General features: G+C 40.9%; 1 protein-coding gene across 1 annotated transcript; it reads right to left on the bottom strand.

Moving 5' to 3' along the window:
* Window positions 1-4,633: 4,633 nt before the first annotated feature.
* atp6v1g1 (ATPase H+ transporting V1 subunit G1) lies at window positions 4,634-10,907 on the bottom strand. Its single transcript, XM_067969618.1, has 3 exons — window positions 10,760-10,907; window positions 7,827-7,927; window positions 4,634-5,993 (listed from the first exon to the last, which is right to left on the bottom strand). Exons 1-3 carry the CDS (start codon window positions 10,839-10,841, stop codon window positions 5,820-5,822), a joined length of 357 nt encoding a protein of 118 aa, XP_067825719.1. The 5' UTR covers window positions 10,842-10,907; the 3' UTR covers window positions 4,634-5,819.
* Window positions 10,908-13,529: the final 2,622 nt, after the last annotated feature.

Here is a 13,529-nt window from a genome sequence, read left to right as displayed (position 1 = left end):
AACAACTTGCATTTATATAGCGCCTTTACCATGGAAAACATCCCAAGGTGCTTTAGAGGCATAATCAGACAAAAATGGGCGCCAAGCCAAAGATGGAGAAATTAGGAGGGGTGATGATAAGCTTGGTAATAGAGGTGAGTTTTAAGGAGGATCTTAAAGGAGCTAGATGCCAGATTAAGAATTCTTGGGACACTTCAGCACCCACCCTCGCACAACCCTCTCCCCATCCATTTAAACACAAAATTGTAGTAATATGCATGAAGGAATAGGCAGCACTAATAATAAAGCAAATCATATCACAACATACTAAGCTTGTACATCTGCATTACACCTCAATTGTACAATGCGTATTTGCACAGGGCCACGTAGGCCCATGCATTAAAGTGCCCCTGAAAGGAGGAGAGGCAGAGGGGTTTAAAAAAGGAATTCCAGAGCATGAGGCCGAGGCAGCTGAAGGCACAGCTGCCAATGATGGGGTGATATATATATATATATATATGTGTGTGTGTGTGTATATTCTTGTCATATCCTCAAAATGTCTCAAAGTGGTTCACATCCAATCAACTACTCTTGAAGTGCTGTGTACCGTTGTTATGTAGGCAACAGAGACAGCCCATTTACCCAAGTTAAAATTCAACAAGTAGGAATAAAACAAGTGACAGGTTCATCTCTTTTTGGTGGTGTTTGGTGAGGGAGGAATGTTGTCCAGGACACTTGGAGAACTCTTTGCTGTTTTTCAAATAGTGCTATAGAATCCTTAAAACCCAGCTGAACTAGCTAAACAGACAAACTGGGCCTCAGTTTAATTCCTCCTGAACAGGAGGGCACCTCTGACAATGCAATACTCCCTCAACATTACACTGGAGTCAGAGATCATGTGCTCAGGTCCGACTATTCTTCAATTCATTCAAATTTATGTTATTTGTTTCTTTTTGATTTCTTTCTTTCAGTGACAGGTTTTGTCATTGCCTACAGCTGAAGTACTTGAGGCAGAATATTAAGAACAAATGTAATCAAAAAGAATAACAATTATTTATACTTTTCAGAAAATAAACAAGCTCTGTGATATTTTCCCTGTAGCTGATGTTAGCTAGATTTATGTTGGGAGATTTGCCAATATATTCAGCAAGCAACATCAAATGTTCAAAATTCAAACTTACTTAATCTCTTGCTGACAAATCCAAATCTGTCTTTTTTGGTCGCAACAAGTACAATTCATCTCTATCCTTCCTTCTTCCAATTACTGTCAGTCAGCAATACATCAGTGATCTCCACCCCACCCCCTTACTCATTCCAAACCATGCTGTGTGTAAAAAATCAATCCAAAGGTCAGCTTTTGTAAGGATTTACCAGAGGTTGCCAGGATTACTCCATGAGCTTTGTGTAAACACAGATCTGAGATGTTTTTGTCTAAGTCATGTTATCGCTCTAAAGTGGAGTTGCCAACTGTTGTTCAGTTAATAATGTCGTTGAAAATCATTTAACCAGACAAGGCTCTTATCATCCTGCTGGAGTGCTGGAGGGATAATGCATGGGATTGCTGTTATTGTCACTTTATTTTGCTTGGCTCCTGTGTCTTTATAAATCATTAATGCCCTCAGGAAGACACTAAGTACTATAACGTGCTCAAGGTTTGAAAACAGGGAAGACAACAGGCAGCTACAATACATACTGACACATGTTCATACTTCTATGGGAGAGGGTGAGTGTGGAGCCACCCCAACCCATCAATGACAGGCTATTAGGACAGATAGGGCAGACAGGAAATGTCACACTGATGTATTAGGAAATGCTTTTCTGAAACTGGTGTGAAAGCACTTTGAGGAACTGTAGAGTGGGTTTTATTCTGAATCAGTGGATCAGAAGCGTGCTTTTGATCTTTTGACTACCAATTTTCTCTCCCTTTCCCACCTCCACTGCAGATTCTTTACGACATGTTGTGGTATGGTTCCATGGGCACTAACAATCCTTTTCCACTTAATCCAATTGGTCATTTTTCACAGGCCTTAGAAAGTATGCACCTGCAAACTATTTGACTATGGGGGGGGGATCACACAAGCAAATTGTATTCTCATCCAACCTACACACATGCTTGCAACAGTGGTCACAGAACAAAAAATAATGTGCATCTATCTAAATACCTTATCGCAACTTTAGGACATCTTAAAGACCTTTACAATCAATGGATTACAGTCACTGTTAAATGGGAAAATGCAGCAGCCAATTTGCACATAGCCAGATCCCACAAACAGGAAATATTTTCAAATGTATTTGCTTTTTGGATGTGGGTGATACTAGCATAGCCACATTTTTTTGTCCATCCCTCGTTTCCCCAAAAAGCTGGTGATGGGCCACCTTCTTGAACCATGCAGTCCTTGTGGTGATGGTACTTCTACAATGGAGTTAAGAGGGTGATTGCAGGATTTTGACCTGGTAACAATGAAGGAAAGGCAATAAATGTCCAAATCACAACAGTGTATGAGTTGGTTTGAAACTTGGAAATGATGCATAAATTTGCTGCTTATCCTTTTGCGTGGTAGAGATCGAGGGGCTGGAAGGAGGTTTCAAAGTAACCTTGGCGAGTTGCTGCAGCACATTCTGTAGATACTACATACCGCAGCCACAATGCATCAGTAGTGGAGGGGAATTCAGTGACAGAATCACCAATTAAGCAAACTGCTTTATCCTGGATGGTATTGATGATCTTGAGTATTGTTCCAGCTTCACCCATCCAGGTGAGTATTCCATGACACTTCTGACTTAAGCCTTGTAAATGGCGGATATGCTTTGATGGGATCAGAATGTCAGCCACTCATCACAGAGCACACAGCCTCTGCCCTACTTCTGTCGCCAGTGCTATTATATAGCTGGTTGAATTCAGCTTCTGGTCAATGGTGACCCTCACCCACGAAACTGATGACGGGGAGTTGACACTGAAAAGTTACAGTGGAAAGTACTACTCTGGTCCAACAAGGAATAGGTGTTCTTTAGTAAAATAACCTGATTTCAACATGTGCAAAACTCACTCATACATTCTCATCTAAATATACTGATTGTTTGAAGTCAAAGAGAATATGTAGAGTAGTTATGATTTTCAGATCCCACCCCCCCGGCCTAGATATTGCTGTAACAGTGGGTTAGAGATCTCAAGTCTATTTTCAAAGATTTACTGGATCACTTTTATTTAATAGCAGTTAAGTAACAGATCAACAGGGCAAAAAACACCTGTTACATATGCACTGGATGTGTATCATATAGTAGGTACAGCATAGGAGGCCCTTTGGCCCATCATGCCTGTGCCAGCTCTTTGAAAGAGCTATCCAATCAGTCCCTTTCCCTTGCCCCACAGCCCTGTAATTTTTTTTCCCCCCTTGATATATTTATCTAATTCCCTTTTGAAAGTTAGTATTAAATCTGCTTCCACCACTCTTTCTGGCAGTACATTCCAGATCACAACAACTTGCTGCATAAAATATATTTGCCTCCCGTCGTCTCTGGTTCTTTTGCCAATTACCTTAAATCTGTGTCCTCTGGTTACCAACCCTTCTGCCACTGGAAACAGTTTCTCCTTATTTACTCTCAAAACCATTCATAATTTTGAATACCTCGATCAAATCTCCCTTTAACCTCTTCTCTTCCCAGCTTCTCCAGTCTCTCCACATAACTGAAGTCCTCATCCCTGGCACCAATATTGTAAATCTCTTCCGCACCCTAAGGCCTTGGCATCCTTCCTAAAGTGTGGTGCCCAGAATTGAACAATACTTCAGCTGAGGCCTAAACAGTATTTTATAAAGGTTTAGCTTAACTTCCTTGCTTTTGTACTCTTAAGTCTGTTACTATCCTCCACATTACTACATTTCCAAGTTTTTTGTCATCTGCAAACTTTGAAATTATACCCTCTACCCAAGTCCAGGTCATTAATATATCAAAAAGAGCAGTGGTCCGAACACTGACCCCTGGGGACCACCACTGTATACTTCCTTCCAGTCCGAAAAACAACCATTTGCCATGACTCTCTGCTTCTGTTCCTTAGCCAATTTTGTATCCACGCTGTCACTGTCCCTTTAATCCCATGGGCTTTAATTTTGCTAAAGTCTATTATGTGGTACTTTATCAAATGCCTTTTTAAAGTCCATACACACATTAACTGCACTACCCTCATCAACCTTTTCCATTACTTCATCAAAGAACTTAATCACGTTAGTCAAACACGATTTTCCTTCAACAAATCCATGCTGACTTTCATTTATTAACCCATATTTTTCCAAGTGCCAATTAATTTTGTCCTGGATTGTCTCACAGTTCCCCTACCACTGACGTTAGGCTGAATGGACTGTAATTGCCTGGTTTATCCCCCTCCCCTTTTTTGATCAGGAGTGTAACATTTGCAATCCCCATATCTAAGGAGAATTGGAAGATTGTGGCCAGAGCCTCTGCAATTTCCACATACCATGTGCGTGTATCATATGCATTAAAAACTCAAGCCACAAGAACCAAACCAATTAATTCTAATTTCCTGATCAAATACAGACAATATCCAAACATTTTCAATCTGATGCAGCACTTTGAAGAAAGTGGTTAAAGTCCCATGACATGTATGTGTAACAAAAACACAAATCTGTGTACACAATGATTTGAGAGGATGGTGATTGTTTTATTGCTACAGATACATTGAGAGACAGTGTTATTTTCCGAACACAAAGAAAAGTTTACAGAAAACAAACGTAGCAAGCAGCATAAAGCATTGCTGATGGGAGTTCAAATGGAAAGATAAAACTGCTCAGAACCAGTGCGCCATAACATCGTACTGCACAATACTAAATCAACATATCAACACAAACCTGGAAAATCATTTCAACTATCAGCTGTTAAACAGCTTTGATTCTGAAAATCATTCACTAGGCCAAGTTCTAATTTTTGAATTGGATTTTAATGGTATGCAAAGACACGTCTGTTCCAACTGGAGCCTTTATACTAACTTATCTGGGACCATTAAATGATTTACAATTAAAGACCATTTCAGGCTCAAAGTCTCAATTTGGTCGACCTCCAAATTGGACCCAGTTGACAAAGCAATAATAAATTCACTGTTTTTAGAAAATGTCCAGCATATCCCTTTTCAGCCCCAAATACTTCAAATGCACAGAATTACGTGTTACTTTTCCCTCAGTTCTTCTACAGTTCACCTACATTTTTGTTGGAGCAAAACTTCAGATCACTACATGGAAAGAATTATTTTTTGCCATATTGGTCAAGTGGAGACTTCTGCACATTGACCACCTTTTTATTCCTGTGAACACCAGTAATGCAGAGGATACCTTTGTTACATTGTGAGCTCCAATGATCCGCATGGAAATATTCACCATATATTATATTGTATAAAAATGTTTAAGTACTTGATAGTCTTTTGTTTTTCAGTTATTTCCAATGTTTAACATGTACTCTTTATGCAGGTTTCAAAATACAATCTTTTAAGGGCATTTATATGGAAAATGGGATTAACATTTTGTACTTCTTGGTAGATATACAGCAATTATCTTTCATTTAATAAAGGTTTAGCCTCGCCCCTTCCCCATTTTTAATAGAAAACCATTACTGTTATAGCACCTTCAGTTTTGCCTCGAGAAATCTAGTGGAAAGGAGGAACATTTAATAGTTTGAACATTAGGAACGCAATCTGCCCTTTTTTCAAATTCATCTGATGCAGGTTTTATTTTGGTAAAAATGCTGCACAAATAAGAGTTTGCATAACCATGGTACAAAATACTGTTATCCCTATGGTGGTTTGGTATTGTTTAATGTAAAACTACATTCCAGTTCTAACCATTAATGCGAAAGTTTACATGAATTTCTGGTTTTATATCACAGATCAAGGTAAGGAGGTTATTCAAGACTATTTCCTTGTGCTGCTCATAGTTTGCCCCAATTATCTTAATTTTCTCTTCGGTGTCTTTATCTATTTCAGTTGCTGAATCGCCATGTGAGCCAAGTGCCTGAAAAAGAAAGTAAAAACGTCAAGTGTGTCTTCAATTCCATAAGTACCCTTATTTAACCCCTTTCCCCAGAGTTGTAAACAACATTCAAGTAGCAATACCATTCATTAAATATTCATCGGTAACAGAGTACAGGTTTGAACTCTGAAAAACATTAAGAAAGCTGGAAATTCTTTGACAATAGGAGGTGCTCGAAGACTCATTGGATCATGTTGAATAACTACCATGATACCATTGACAATCCAGGAACAGGACTTGGTGACAGGAATGGCATGCAATGCAGAACCAGTCACATCTGGTTACAGACCATTGACAATCCAGGAACAGGACTTGGTGACAGGAATGGCATGCAATGCAGAACCAGTCACATCTGGTTACAGATCTAACAGTTTTCTTTAAATGAGTCATAATGAATCCTTCTTCTGTCAAATTCAATTGGCATTCCATTCCCACCTCATTTCTAAATCCAAGCTATTAATGGAGCTGCATGTGTGTGTGGAGATGTCAAGTTACTCTTTGGACTGCTCGTCTGTTAAATTGACATTATCCAAAACTTAAGCATCAAACAGACCATCCTTAACATTGAATGGTTACTCCTAACCGGGGGAGGGAGGAATCCCAGTTTCCACTTTGCAAGCACTCCATTACCCGATGTAAAAAAGTCCATCTTTTGCCACTCATCTATTTGATTTCTGTTTTCTTGCTCTTGCAATGTATATTCAGCATCTCAAGGATTTTAAATTTTTGCTCTAATCCTGTACTCAGCTTAAAATAGATTGCAATGTTACTGTAAACAGTGCCAATGTTACAGGTTTCCTCCACCACTTTTGACACCACCCATGCAGGGTTATCATGACATGGTGCCAACAGCCTCCAGTAACTCACTCAAGTGGCCATTCTTCATATGTCAGGGTGGAGTGAAAAGTGAAGTGCATTTCAGAAAGCTAACTCCAATCTATATCTTCAAGTTCCACTGAAGTGTACATGCCAACAATGGAAATTATTGGATTGAGATCAGGAGTGAGACTCCAACTAAACTTCTCCCTACCAACTCAGGGACAGCGTGTCCCACCTCTGCCCTGGCTGAGATAATTTAACTCAGAAAAGGCTTCGTAAATGGGAATTAGAATTGACCCAATGGAAACATTTAGAGAGTGAAATGTAAATGTCCACTTCCCCTTCATCAGCATGTTCACTCAATGAGGTATTCAATGCCTGGATTTCTGCCTAATTTTTTCCCATCTTTCAGAAAAGGTTTCACCTCCAAGCTTTTAATTTTAGCACAAGTAGGTATTTCAATACGTAATTCCAAGAACGACTTATGAAAATCTCATTTGTTATATAATAATTAAAGGCAATGAGGAAATTACTAACTAGTCCTCAGATCTTCGTTTTATCAGCCACCGAATCACTATACTGCATAAATCAAGAACAAACAGAAACCAATCCCTCCGTTCATTAAGCAATTGCACCTGGATGAAGCCTGCAATGCACTGGAAGCAGAATCACAGCCCTGAGCACCACATATTTCAGTTTCACACCAAGACAGTTCAATTAACTCTGAACTTCCACAAACGGTCAGTTGAAAGCAATCATTAACTGAAGCTCAACAGTCTGCCTTCTCAATCAGTGGCACTCAACCAGCAAACTCCCAATTTCATAAAACCTCATTATAATTAACAAGGAGAATACTGAGGCATTTAAAAACCATATTGCAAAGGAACTCCAATTCATTGAAGTATTAGATGTTCAAGGATTTGTAGCTTTGAGCCCGACCTGCAACAATCTTTATAGTTTACACTAAAATCTACGCAGTGCACTTTTACTACATACAGCATTTTCCTTTGCTTTAAATTCCTTTTCTCTCTGTAGACGGTACTGCTCAATCTCAGCCTGAGCTTCCTCCTTTGCTTGCTTCAATCTGCGGTTCTTTCCTGCAATTGAGGAAAATTTTAAGGAGACCATTAGTTTTTAAAACAAATAAGAACTAAAAAATTCATCACGAGAAAAAAGTTTAAAAATAGAACTTATAGGCAGATTTTGAGCTACTGTATGTGCACATAAGCTACAAAAAATGCGCTGATACCCAATTTTGCTTCCGAAGTGCATTTATCAATCTTGAAAATTAACAGACAGGTTTGGGCCTGTTGGTCGTCAGATTAATATGAAATGTAATGCCTCGGTGAACTCAGATACACATCCATTGTAAGAAATGTTGCTATAGTATAAATTTATTAAAAATCACAAGACATGGAGTGAACATACACCCACTCATGTCACAAGTGACCTACCATAGCTGACACTCCAAAGGAAAAAACAGCTAGAACTTAAGATCAGAACAAGTTACTGCCAACATATACTGTATTAACTTTGCTCACCAATATTTGCCATATAACTGTATATCTTTATTGAAGAGCAACTAGTTTATGTTGAATATAATGCAGCATGGAAAAATTAAGCAACTTTCCATAACATTAAGCAGAACAATTTCTGTATATATTGCAATATTCTTCTACAAAGAATAGCTCAATCTGCAGACAGTGTTACAGCTTCAAAAATATATAACAAGCATATTCAAGTACAAATGTTTTAAAATTACATAATGGTTTTAGCCTTTTACACAGAAGCTCCCACATTTTTGAAGTGCTGCAACACCAGAAAAAGCAGAACTTCACAATCTGTGCACTTACAAGATGACTAAACAAGCACTGGAAATATTTCAAAGAAATACATTTAGGGAGTTTTAAAAAAAACAAGCATATAAACTGATTCAGAAGTAAAAAGCAAATTCTGCTAAGAATGGAGTGGGAAGTGGGGAAAAGATATTAAACGTTGAAAATGCTGAAAAGGAAAAAACAGTATAAGTTCACTCAAGTTTGTAAAAATACAAATAACAAATTGATCACAAATCAATCTCCAATACATGTTGAGTTACAGCCTGGCTCACAACCCAAATCATTACTCAATGACTCCTGTTGTAAGTGTAGTTGTGTTACAGTGGGTGAGAATAGAATCAAGCTCATCAGAAAGTACTGGACCAGAAAAGATCATTCCAGTTCATCTGCCTTTCCCTGTCTAGGAAATCAGCTGTGATGTCCCTATGATCAATAGCCCACGGACAATCGCTGTTCAGGCTCTCACAAAAAAAGTCACTTAATTAATTAATCTATATTAATGACTTGGATGAAGGGATCGAGTGTGATGTATCCAAATTTGCTGACAATACAAAGCTAGGTGGGAAAGTAAGTTGTGAGGAGGGCACAGAGTCTACAAAGGGATATAGACAGGTTAAGTGAGTGGGCAAGAAGGTGGCAGATAGAGTATCATGTGGGGAAATGTGAGGTTATTCACTTTGGTAGGAAGAATAGAAAAAGAATATTTTTTTAAATGGTGAGAAACTATTGAATGTTGGTGTTCAGAGGGATTTGGGTGTCCTTGTACACAAAACACAAAGTTAACATGCAGGTACAGCAAGCAATTAGGAAGGCTTTTATTGCAAGGGGGTGGAGTACAAGAGTAAGGAAGTCTTGCTGCAATTGTACAGGGCTTTAGTGAGGCCACACCTGGAGCATTGGGTACAGTTTTGGTCTCCTCACCTAAGGGAGGATATACTTGCCTTAGATGCAGTGCAAAGGTTCACTAGATTGATTCCTGGGATGAGAGGGTTATCCTATGAGGAGAGATTGAGTAGAATGGACCTATATTCTCTGGAGTTTAAAAGAATGAGAGGTGATCTCATTCAAACATGCAAGATTCTAAGAGGGCTTGACAAAGTAGATGCTGAGAGGATGTTTCCCCTGGCTGGAGAGTCATAGTCTCAAGATAAGGGGTCAGCCATTGAGGACTAAAGGAATTTCTTCATTCAGAGGGTCATGACTATTTGGAACTCTCTACCCCAGAGTGCAATGAATGCTCAGTCATTGAGTATATTCAAGACTGAGATCGATAGATTTTTGAATTCTAAAGGAAATCAAGGGGGGGGGGGGGGGGGGAGAGGAGGAGAAGGAGATCAGGTGGGAAAGTGGAGTTGAAGTCAAAGATCAGCCATGGTCTTATTAAGCAGGCTCCAGGGGCCGTGTGGCCGACTCCTATTTCATATGTTCTTATAGGAAATATCAGAGGGTAACTAGCAACCATGGATTAATTAAGTCAAAAAACATTCATGCACTAAAAACATCTGAATCATCAAATAATTTGAACTAATATAATCAGAACGGGTGGGAATTTAGTCTTAAACAAAACTAAATTAAGTATATTAAGTGCAGTCTGCAATACCCCAGCAAGGAACAAGAGCTTCAGTGAAGGGGAGAAAAGTGAAGAGAAAAATAAAACTTGGTATGGCAACTGAGTGAACTTTAAAACAATCACAAACTTAACGAAAAGTTGTGTTAACTATTTACATTTTAAACAAATATAGCCACAAAATCCCACAAAATGCAGAACTGGGTCATTACATGTGGTGCACCGTAAACGGCCAGTTACTTCAACACTCAATCTGTCAGGTGATGCGAGGGGAGCCGGCTCATTCCGGGCGAGGGGAGCCGCCGCCACCCCCACCCCGGACGCTCATATACCGACCATCACCGACTAACAGTATCCGAGGACCCAGCCGCTCTCCTCAACCGGACTCGGCCCCTCGGTTAAAAACCTTCGGCAGCGACCGGAGCCCCAAAGGCCGCCGGCGGTAAACTCCGAGACCCAAAGGCCGCCGCCGCCACCGCCAAAGGCAAAGGCCCTGTGTTAGGTAGGCTGGGGGAGACACTCACTCTTCCGGGCTTCGGCCACTTTCTCGGCGGCCCGTTTCTCGGCCTGCAGCAGCTGCTGGATCCCCTGCGACTGACTCGCCATTTCGCCTCGTTCCGCTCGGCTCGAGCGCCTCAGCTGACTGCTGCTCCGCGTCACGTGACAGAGCCGGCCGTGACGAAAAGGGGGTGGGGCCAAACTCCCTTGGACGGCACGAGCTGATGCAGAATCACTCACTGACTGCAACAAGTGGCAAGTTTCCACCTCAATGCAAAAACGCTATTATTATTTTTTTAAATCAGTTTTAGGACTGAGGGTAGTTTGTTTTCTTTTAACGTTTATTGCAATGAGGAGACCTGCATTATTTGTGAGAGAATTGGGACCAGTACCCGTGGCAGGGTTTTAACTAATATGGCGGGGGGCTGGGTGAGAGAGGAACAGCAAGGGCAAGAGAGAAGTCTGTTGTAAACAATTTTACAACACCAAGTTATAGTCCAGCAATTTTATTTTAAATTCACAAGCTTGTGAATTTAAAATAAAATTGCTGGACTATAACTTGGTGTTGTAAAATTGTTTACAATTGTCAACCCCAGTCCATCACCGGCATCTCCACATCAGAGAGAAGTCAGAAGGGAAAGTAAGTTTTAGGAATACAGGGAATAAAGAAGTAGAAAGGCTGAAAAAGAGATTAAGCAGGAAGAAAAGAGTGGAGGGAGGTGAAAAAAGGAGAAATTAACAAACTAAGGCAATCCAAACTAACATATGTGCATATTTATGCACAATCTGTAAGAAACAAAATTGGGGGAATAGAGTTGCTGATTGAAATGTAAAATCATGACGTTCCAGCAGTAACTGAAGCGTGATTGCAGATTTTCAATTAAATATTTCTGGGTATAAAACTTTCAGGAGGGAAGGAAGAATGGGAGATATTATTAGACACTATATTGTAGCCCTCGAGCATAAGGATTTAAATAGAGGTGTCGTCCAAATAGAATTCATTTGTATTGAGCTGAGGAATAGCATAAAATCGGTTAACAACAACAACTTGCAATTATATAGCACCTTTCATAAAGAAAAACATCCCAAGGATCTTCTCAGAGGCCCAATCAAACAAAAATGGATGCCGGACCAAGGAAGGAGACGTTAAGGTGACAATGAGGTTGGTTTTTAGGAGTGTCTGAAAGGAGGAGAAAGAGGTGCAGAGATGGAAGGGTAGTTCTAGAGTGTAGGAACTAGACGATTGAAGGCATCGCCACCAATGGCAGGGCAAAGGGAGGAGGGAATCACAACAGGCCAGAGTCAGAGGATGGAGAGTTCTGGTGGTGGTGTGTGGGGGAGGGTTTACAGCTGGAAGAAGGTACAGAGCAAGGGAGGGTTGAGGCCCTGAAGGGATTTAAAGATAAGGATGAGAATTTTAAATTGGAGGCATTGAGGAACTGGGAGCCAATGTAGGTCAGCAAGGACAGGAGACATGGGTGAGTGGGACTTGGTGTGGAATAGAATAGGGTAGGGTAGGGATAGCAGAGTCTTGGGTGAGCTAAAGTTTACAGAGCATGGAGGATGGGAGGCCAACCAGGAAAGCATTGGAATAGTCATTTCTGGAGGTTACAGAGGCATTGATGAGGGTTTCATCAACAAATGGGCTGAGGCAGGCAATGTTGCAAAGTCGAAGTAGGCGATCTTCGTGATGGAGAAAATATGGAGTCAGATGCTCAGCTTGAGGTCAAGTAGGATATTGAGGTTGCGAACAGTCTTTCAAGATTGGGAAGGTGGATGGAAGCAGTAGTGAGGTTGTGGAGTTTGTGATGGGGGCTGAAGACGACGGTTTTGATCTTCCCAATGTTTAACTAGAGGAATCTGTAGCTCATGCAAGACTGGATGTCAGACAAACAATCTAACCACACATAAGCAGTAGACAGGTTGAGCTGGGTGTCTGTCAGCGTACATGTGGAAGTTGACTCCTGGTCTGCAAATGATGTCACCAAGAGGCCACATGTAGAAGAAGAGGAGGGGGCCAAGGATAGATCCTTGGAGGACATCAGAGAATGGTGCAGGGCCACAAAGAGAAGACATTGTTGTAGATGCTCTGACTACAATCAGATAGGTAAGAGTGGAATCAATTGAGCTGGGCAATGGAGGCGAGGTGTTGGAGGAGGATGGTGTGTTTGACCATGTCAAAGTCTGCAGAGAAGACTTGGGGGGATAATGCACCATGGTTACAGTCACAGAGGAAGCCATTTGTGCTTTGGTTAGGACCGTTTCATTGCAGTGGTAGCGGTAGAAAGCTGATTGGAGAGATTCAAACATGGAGTTGTAGGAGAGACGGGCACAGATTTGTGAGGCGACAACACATTCAAAGACTGGAGAGAAAAGGGAGCTTGGAGATGGGGCAGCAGTTTACAGAGGGTGGGTTTTTTGAGCGGGGCGATGATGGTGGTTTTGAAATTGAGGAGGGCAATACTTGAGAGGGAACCAATTACAATGTTTGCTCACAAGGCAGCCAGTAAGGGAAGTTTGTTGTTCAGCAGTTTAGTGGGAATGCGATCAAGAGAGCAGGAGGTGGGTCTCCTGGACAAAATGAGTTCGGAAAGAGCATGACAAAGGGGAGAAAATAGAGAAAGAAGCAAGATCGGGGCTAGGGCAGGGGGGAGCATGGGGGAGATTTGGTTTGCTGGGAATGGGGGGCGGGGAGGGAAACAGCAGAGGCTGCTGAATGAATGGTCTGAACCTTATTGACAGAGAATTCCATGAGATCCTAACACTGATTGTAGGTCAGGGGGCAGGGAGAGTTGT

Source organism: Heptranchias perlo, chromosome 31 (genome assembly GCF_035084215.1).
Source record: "Heptranchias perlo isolate sHepPer1 chromosome 31, sHepPer1.hap1, whole genome shotgun sequence".
Taxonomy (NCBI): Eukaryota; Metazoa; Chordata; class Chondrichthyes; order Hexanchiformes; family Hexanchidae; genus Heptranchias; species Heptranchias perlo.
The sequence above is the reverse complement of the archived record's forward strand: the minus strand, read 5'-3'. Positions and strand labels throughout refer to the sequence as shown.